General features: G+C 34.9%; 1 protein-coding gene and 1 pseudogene across 1 annotated transcript; one reads left to right on the forward strand and one right to left on the reverse strand.

Moving 5' to 3' along the window:
• Positions 1-5,509: 5,509 nt before the first annotated feature.
• Positions 5,510-5,634, reverse strand: LOC116592066 (annotated as a pseudogene).
• An 819-nt stretch (positions 5,635-6,453) lies between these two features.
• LOC116589957 (olfactory receptor 4L1-like) lies at positions 6,454-7,392 on the forward strand. Its single transcript, XM_032341687.1, has one exon. It carries the CDS (start codon positions 6,454-6,456, stop codon positions 7,390-7,392), a length of 939 nt encoding a protein of 312 aa, XP_032197578.1.
• The last annotated feature ends 2,318 nt before the right edge of the window (positions 7,393-9,710 follow it).

Genomic DNA, 9,710 nt, shown 5'->3' on the forward strand with positions numbered 1-9,710 from the left:
TATATAATATACGCTGTCAATTAATTTATAGCATATAGAGATCTACTTTTATGTTTAGGATGTTATGTTCAGCCTGGAAATTATTTATAACAATAATTAATAACTATAATAATTATTATTATAATTAATAATTTAAAAATTACCAAACGTCGTCAGAAGGAAGGTAAGAGGATAGCTTAAAGTAATACGATAGAAAACAATCATCCATTAATTCAAAGATGTCTAGAATTCCTATAGTACAATCAATGAACACTCTCCCACCCAGTGTGATCAAGCCAATGTCCAGAGAGAACCGCAGCACGTTGCAGGGCCAGAAATTAAGAGTAAACTTCTCTCCTGGTCATGCTAGGGCAATAGCCTCAGTGCCCTAACAACTCCCACTGAAATATGGATTCCCAGAGCCCCAACACATCTGCGTCCAAAGTGATTCACATGCTTATGAAAGAAGTAGAAGATAGTATATATATTCATATACACAGTATCACAGACAGTGAAAAGCTGATTTATAATTTTTATTATCCCCTAGAACATACTGTTCTTCATATTGTATCTTTAGAACAGGTAAGTGGAAACATCATAGAGAACTAATTTATTAGAGGTTTAATATAATGAACATGGTATTTTAATTAATTTTGTTGGGAGGAATACGTTGTGGCTTTTGAGATATCAAATTCTCTCTCACTGGGAGATCACATTACTATTTCACAGTAACATACAGCCAGGAATTTTTATACAGATTTAAATATATGTTCTCGGGGCACCTGGGTGGCTCAGTGGGTTAAAGCCTCTGCATTTGGCTCAAGTCATGATCCCAGGGTCCTGGGATCGAGCCCCACATCGGGCTCTCTGCTCAGCAGGGAACCTGCTTCCCTTCCTCTCTCTCTGCCTGCCTTTCCACCTACTTGTGATCTCTGTCAAATAAATAAATACAAAAAATCTTAAAAAAAATAATATATGCTCTCAACATGATATTGACATGATACTGACAAGTAAAACTTGTCAGTAGATGGTTAGTGATTAAAAATGATGACAAAAATTAAGAAAAGCAAATTGTGAGCAACCTATTAACTCAGGCTACATTGAAAACAATGTAATAGCTAAAAACTCAATTTTTTCTTTTAATCATTTCAGGTGCTGACAGGACATGTAAATAAGCACATCATAATGAGAGCTAAAGAAGGAGCAGCCAAGGGAGAATTAATGACCAGAACTAGATAGCTAGAAAAATATCTGTATAAAACTGACAATTACACCACAAATACAAATGAAAATCTTAAAGAAATAAATAGGGAGAAGTCCTGGGGTGCTTGGATGGCTAAGTTAGTTAAGCATTCAACTCTTGATTTCAGCTCAGGATCTCCAGGTTGTGAGATTGAGCCCCACATTAAGCCCCACACTGGGCTCTGTGCTACATGGGAGTCTGCTTTGGATTCTACCACCCCTCCATCCCCCTGGCTCTCTCTCTATCATCAATCAATCAATCAATCAATATTTTTTTTTTAAAAAGGGAGAAGTCCCTACAACATGTTCATATTCAAGGGAATGAACGAAAGTGTGAATAATTCAGGCATCTCAATTATGAGTACTTAAAATAGTATGGAAAATAGTAACAAACTTCTTTAACAAAAATGACAAGCTTCCAAATACATAAGATAATCAAAAATATAAATCATAGAGGGGACATTAAAAAATTTAAACTTGGGGCACCTGGGTAGCTCAGTCAGTTAAGCATCTGCCTTTGGCTCAGGTCTGATCCTGGGGTCCTGGGATTGTGCTGTGTGGGGGGCCTTACTTCTCCTTCTCTTTCTGCCTCCCACTCCCCCTGCTTGTGCTCACTCTCTCTGTCAAATAAATCAATAAAATCTTAAAAAAAATAAATTTAAACCTAAATTGGATCAGATATGCAGTATGTCGACTATCTCATAGTGAAATATATTTGAGTAAAAGCAGCCAGATAGTACTAGAAAACTGTTTAAAACAATGAAACTAAGATATTAACAATAATTTTAACTTAATAAAACAAAAAAGTAGTAGTTTGAGTTTCATTGAATGTAATTAATATACTCTGAAATTTACCAACTTTAAATATACATTTCAATGATTATTATATTCACATAATTATGCATCCATCACCACAATCTTACTATAAATCATTTCATCACCACAGAAAGATAACTCTGCCCACTTACACTCACTCCCTAGCTCAAGGTGACCACTAATGCACATTCTGCTTCTATAGTTTTGTGTTCACCAGATATTTCACATAAATAAAATCATACATGTGGCCTTTTGAGTCTTGCTTATTTTACTTAGTATAATGTGTTTGAGATCCTTCAGTACTTTACCATAAGTATGCATAAATTTTGAGAAACATGAAATAAGTCAAAATTGAAATTTTTCTTTTTTCTTTTTTTTTTAAGATTTTATTTATTTATTTGACAGACAGAGATCACAAGTAGGCAGAGAGGCAGGCAGAGAGAGAGGAGGAAGCAGGCTCCCCACTGAGCAGAAAGCCTGATGCAGGGCTCGATCCCAGGACCCTGGGACCATGACCTGAGCCGAAGGCAGAGGCCTGAACCCACTGAGCCACCCAGGTGCCCCAATTTTTCTTTTTTCTTAAAGTCTTAAAGTGCTGACAATTAAAGAGAAAGTATTTACTCAATTATATATCTTTAATGTTTTTATTCAAATTCCAGTTAGTTAACATATGGTGTAATATAAGTCTCAGCAATTCAACACTTCCACACAACATCAGGTACTCATTAAGACAAGTGCAATCCTTAATCCTCATCACCAATTTAACCCAACTCCACCCCCCTCCCCTCTTGTAACCCTCAGTTTGCTATAGTTAAGTGACTCACTTGTTTTTAGATTAAGTAACATATATTATATACATGTAAGGAAGAGCAGAAATGCTCATATTCAACTAAATAAAACAAGTCTTGGCTTGTTCCTTTCTTAATGGGGATTTATATGGAGAATTCTCTGGATTGTAATCTTGGATTTAGATGATGATTCAAATTCAGTGCATGCCATCTTTCTGTACCTAGTCAGATTCTTACACATACACCATCTCACCTACTACCACATTTCTTTAGGGTGGTCCTACATCTAAGATATGGGAAATTTATTTAATTATGTGGACCTAGACTTTTCATTTGCTAAATAAGATGTAAGAAACTATCTAACATATAATTATTTGTCCTTCAATTTCCTCAAAAGCACATCATAAATGGAATAAAAGTAATTATAAAAAATGTGCAATTGCTTATTGAAGAGGAAGAAAATTTTCCTCACTAATAGAATTTCTGTCTAAACTATATTATTTCTTTCCTTTCATTTATATTGCTTTTGTTCACTCATAATATAAGAACAGGTATATTAAGTGTAGAACTAAAGAAACAGTTTTAGAAACTTGCTTGGGAAAGGAAGGAGAGGAATAAGAGAAACAAATGTTGGGAAAGCTATTGACATAAATGAATGCCAGCTTTTTCTAAATCAAAATGAAAAGGCGAAATAAAGCTGTAATGTAGGCTTTATTAATACTAATTGCATTATGCTTAACTGTATTTATTTCATATCCAAGTTTTTCTGTTGTCTTTATATCATGGGGCATGAAATTTTATGTAGCAAATGCATTCATTTCAAAATTGTAGCTGGCATATTCATTTCATCTAAGAATCATCAAGACTTGCATTTCTCCAAAGTGCATGAAATCATTACAATTACTTTCACAAAGGTCTCCAAAGCAAAATTCCTGCTCACTCACCTGATAATCATGAAACACAGACCTTTGAAAAGGGTGTGCTTGGTGGCTGTCCTCTGTGTGCTCTTCCAGACCCACTGTCATCATTCAATATCTACTCTATCTACTCCTGGACGTTGACTGACAAGAATATCACTTTCATCTTAATTTTCATTAATCGCATTATCCAATTCTTAAAATTCTTAAAAAGTATCTAAGATAGGAATGCAGTTGAGGGAATTAAGGCTGGATAATGGTGATAGGACATTTTGATAAGGGCCTGAGTAGAAATAAAGACAAGGAGAAAGATACAGGTTATTGGATAAAAGAGAACTTCCTATGCACTTTCTTATTTGCATTCAGTCACTTTTCTAAATATATCACTCCTCCTACTCATAGCTTTAATATTTTCTGCCTATAAATCCTCACATATGCTCTAAGACTTCTCCCTTTTGTTTACCGACCATGAGGATTATGTTTATTTTTTAAGTGTTTTGAAGACAATAACAAGTGAGCCTGAAGCTGTAGCTGAAAGTGTCACTTGGAATTGGTTTCCATTCTTTTAAAATTCTTACTGTGTGTCACATACAACATGTACTCACTTAAATATTTTTATTTGGTTTATTCCTACTTTTTGTCTGATAATTATGTATCTCTAGATTGTCTCTTGAAGCAGGGCAGTGATTTATCCTGTATAAGAAAATACAGTGTAGGGGCACCTGGGTGGCTCAGTGGGTTAAAGCCTCTGCCTTTGACTTGGGTCATGATCCCAGGGTCCTAGGATCAAGCCCAGCATCAGGCTCTCTGCTCAGCCTGGAGCCTGCTTCCCCTCTCTCTCTCTGTCTGCTTGTGATCTCTGTCTGTCAAATAAATAAATAAAATCTTAAAAAAAAAAAAAGAAAATACAGTGTAATTAACTGTAACATAGAAGGATTCCAATATACCTGTTGAAGCATATTTCCTAAGGAATTCACATGGAACATATGAATTCAATCAATACTTGATAACTTGACCATAAATATATATTTATTTAATTTTGGAGGCAATATGTTTATTAATATGGACCCGATTCATGATCAGACTGACCAGGCTTGAATAACAGTTTTGACCCTTGTTAGCTGTGTTCCTGTGTCATTAAAGACTTCTATAATATAGTTTCCTTATATGCAAAATGAGGATAATAATATTCCCCTCTCATGATCGTTATCAGCATTGAATGCATTAATGTATGTGAAACACTTAGGACAGAATTCAACACAGAGTAATCACTTAATAGTTATTGATCCTTTAATCACTCTAGATCCTATGAACAATGTCTAAAAAACCAAGTAAAGACTCTTTAGTATAATATGTTAAAACCATATATTAGGGTTGTATCATTTCATTATTTACTTCTTTATTATTTATTTACACACAATGCATACATTCCTCACTGTAAACAATAGTAATACAGGAATTGAGAAAGGAAGTTCATAAAGATCTAAAGATGAGTCCATTTTTGTGACATTCTCAGTACACTATACAACAGGAACTAAAAAGCAAATTATTTTTAATGAACTAAAAGACTTTCTTCCTTGTACAAATTAGCCTCTATGTTGTGTGTGTGTGTATGTATGTGTATGCACATGTACATTTTCTTTATTTTAGAAATTATTGAATGATCAATAAATGACTTCAGTAGCATAAGACAATTCTATTACCTAATCTTCCAAATTCTATATTCATTAAATATTGTTGTAACATGATCTCAAAAGGTGATAGCAATTGTGATAATAAGAGGCAAATATCTATTTACCTAATTTTTCTAAGTGAGCAAATTAGTTTTCAATTAGCAATAATCGCGCCTCAGATAAACCTCATTGGCTACGATACTGTCACTGCGCAAAGCTTAAGTGAGCAAATTAGTGATAGCCAAGGTCAATTGATAAAAGAAATCATTTGATTGAATAAAACAATAGAAAAGCAAACCTCTACTCCATCAGTACTTTTTAATTGCTGCATATCTATAAGAATATTGTTTCAAAGTGATGTGATCCATAAAATAATTTCAAATTACAGATGGTGATGCTGAGATGAAATTATATATCATATGGTTGCACTTAATTGTGGAGCATAAGGAATAACATGGAGGACATTAGGAAAAGGAAAGGAAAAGTGAATTGGGGAAATTGAAGGAGTAGACAAATGATGAGAGGCTGTGGACTCTGGGAAACAAACTGAGGGTTTTGGAAGGGAGGTGGGTGAGGGATGAGTAAGCCTGGTGGTGGTATTAAGGAGAGAACGTATTGTATGGAGCACTGAGTGTGGTGCAAAACCAATGAATCTTGGAACACTGAAAAAATAACATAAAATTATTAAAAGTAAAAATAAATAAAATAAAATCCTTGACATTTATACAAAAAAGCAGGAAATTTAAAAAAGGTAAAAATATAAAATTATATATTCTCACATCACCAACTACTATCAAGTAGAAATAGGTAAACATCAGTGTTAATTGTGGCTTTATTTTTTCTCATTCTTTTTTTTTTTCTTTTCCCTTAATTGGAGCCTAACACAGGGATTGAACTCACAACCCTGAGATCAAGACCTGAACTGCAATCAAGACCTGAGGTGAAATCAAGAGCCAGACACTTAACAAGCGGAGCCACCCAGGCACCCTTTATTTTCTTTGTATAAAAGAACTTCTGGAACCTTTTTGAATCAAGTAAATGGATCTTAAAAATGTATCTGTAGTGACTGAGTTTATTTTACTAGGATTTTCTGGACAATGGGAACTTCAGATTTTCTTCTTTGTAACATTCTCCTTAATCTACAGTGCTACTGTGTTGGGAAATATTCTCATTATGGTCATAGTGACAATTAGTTCCAACCTTCATTCTCCCATGTATTTCCTCCTTGGAAACCTCTCTTTTCTAGATATGTGCCTCTCCACTGTCACAACACCCAGAATGATCACAGACTTACTCAATGAGCACAAGACCATCTCCATATGGGGCTGCATGACCCAGATGTTCTTTATGCACTTATTTGGGGGTGCTGAGGCAACTCTTTTGATAGCCATGGCCTTTGACAGATATGTAGCCATATGCAAACCCCTGCACTACAGGACAATCATGAACCAGAGACTGCTGAGTGGATTTGTAATATTTTCATGGACAATTGGGTTTGTACACACCATGAGCCAGATGGTACTAACAGTAAACTTGCCTTTCTGTGGCCCCAATGTCATAGACAATATATTTTGTGACCTTCCCCTTGATATTAAGCTTGCTTGTACGGACACATACACGCTGGAATTCTTTGTCATTGCTGACAGTGGGCTGCTCTCATTCATCTGTTTCATCCTCCTCCTTGTCTCCTACACTGTCATCCTGATCACTGTACAACAAAGATCATCCGGAGGGCTCTCCAAGGCTCTGTCCACACTGTCTGCACACATCATTGTGGTCACTCTGTTCTTTGGACCTTGTATCTTTATCTATGCCTGGCCATTCAACAGTTTTGCAGGCAATAAAGTCCTTGCTGTATTTTACACTGTTATCACACCCTTACTGAATCCTATTATTTATACCCTGAGAAATCAGAAAATGCAAAGGGCCATGAGAAAATTACAGTTCCAACATGTTATCTCTACACAGAACTTCTAGATTTGAGTACTATATAATTAACAAAACATTCAAATACTGTGCTAACAGAAGTTGAATAGGTTGTATATAGTATACACTTTCACTCTTTGAGTGACCAGTGCAGAAACATAACCTGTGCAGAATATTATAAAATATTTTAATTCACATTTACTGCTGCTAAAATACATAATGATAATGACCCACCTACAGTAAAATAGACTTTTGAAATCACTCAGCACTTTTTGATAGATATTCAATATATATTTGTTAGTGAAGAAATAAATATTTAAAAATATGGCGAATACTAATAGGGATAATTTTAATAGATATGAAGTGTTAATGACATTCATAAATTTATACTATCTTTAAATGAGGTACCAGTACAAACCATAAGTGAAATAATCTGAACAACAAATGAGAAAGATATGATTTTAATCTCTTGATCCAATGAGACAAAAAAGTAATAATAAATAATTAAATTTGACAGTAGAGTGAATATAAAATGCTAAAGAGAATATTAAGATACCATAGTGAAAGAATCAATGCAAGAACAATTTCAGTAGAACTAAAAAGGTAGTCTTGAAACCAAATGCTCCAAGAAATAACGTTAATATGTATAGTTGCCTTTCAAACCTCAATAAATAAAAGTAGAAGCATATTTCTTGATTTTAGGTACTATATCATGTAACTTTTTCTTTCCAAGTGCTTTACATGAACTACCCTTAAATTTGCCTCTGGTAAATTTATAATCCTTATTTTAATTATCAATTGAATCTGATTTGGTTGTGAGTGTTGAGGAAGAAGCAGTGCATGCAAAATTGGGAATCCCATATGTATTGATGATAATATTAAGTATTCTTTCCTAATTCAAGACACCAAAGTTTCTTGTTTCCTCTAGGCAACAGCTTTCTAACTTAAGCACTGTATAAGTTCTTTCCTCCATTGAATGCAGTCTCTACCAGCACCCAGAGTCGTGTCATTAAAATGCAATTCTCAATGTTTCCTTCCTGGCTAAAACTATTTTGTGGCACTAAGACACAGGTTCATATCCTTCATTGGCTGTCAAAACCTATCCTGCCTCTGGAATTGATCTCTAATATACTTTTTCTTTCATAATGTTACATCACAGTGACTTTCTTTCAAATTCTCTAAGTGCCAGGTGTCTTAATTTAGAACTATTTCCAGGCTGTTTCCTTCACATAGAATGAACTTCCTCCACTTCTACACCTAGCTAACTTCCTCCTAGAGTATAGAACCCAGAAAAAATACCACATTAAAAAAATATTTTTAAAAGTTTTATTTATTTATTTATTTATTTATTTGAGGGGGTGAGGGGCAGAGGGAGAAGAGCGAGAATCCCAGGCAGACTCCCTGCTGAGCATAGGGTCCAATGCAGGGCTCAATTCCATCACCCTGAGATCATGACCTGAGCCAAAATCGAGAGTTGGAAGCTTAATGACAGAGCCACCCACACACCCCAAAACCAATTAAGTATTTTAAAGAAGGTAAATAAATCACATTTGAGGTCCAGTATGAAGCTTCAGCTCTATTCCAGAAGGGTAAACCAGCAATGAACCAGTGGCCACTGTAAGAACATCTACAGAATACTGTTGCCTAGAGATCCTACAAATTTGGAAAGTACTGTCATTTGGGCTTTGTGCCCTAACTGGGATGGATATTACCTGGAGGCTATGTTCAGTGCACAGTTTCTGAGAAATTAAAGAGAGAGAGAGAGAGAGAGTGTATTAGAAGAAAGCCTATCTAGGAGAAGCAGACAGCGAGCAAAAACTGTTATCCAAATTGGATTCAGAATGTAGATGAAAATAAATGGGTCCTTCACAAAGGTTGGGCTTGTCATAATATTCTTTGTATATTCCCACACACCAGTGTGAGAATTTTCTTTTAACTTGTTACTTAAAGATATACACTCAGGCATTTGGCAAAAGTAAACACAAATACTTGGTGAAAAAAAAAAATGTTACTTGAAAACAAGTTACACTGAACTCTCAGAGAAAGGTTTAAAAAAAAAAAAGCAGTGTACTGCTATTACACAGGGATATTTTTAAAATTTTTTCATTGTGGATAAGAACAAACTTAATTGTAGAACTATGAAGTATTATTAAATTCAAAATAACATACAGATTCAGGACCTAAAATAGATGAGAGAAGAAAACTTCTGGAATGGTATAAAGTAGCAAGCAAGCAAGCTTGAATCCTGGGGACATGGCTGGAGTAGAAGGACTGATAAGCAGGGTAGCCTAGGGGAAATAGGTATCAGAGAACAGCCTCACATCTCTTCCTGTACTGGTACTGCTGCCTCCAACTTAGCCACTAACTCT

This window comes from Mustela erminea, chromosome 5 (assembly GCF_009829155.1).
Source record: "Mustela erminea isolate mMusErm1 chromosome 5, mMusErm1.Pri, whole genome shotgun sequence".
NCBI lineage: Eukaryota > Metazoa > Chordata > Mammalia > Carnivora > Mustelidae > Mustela > Mustela erminea.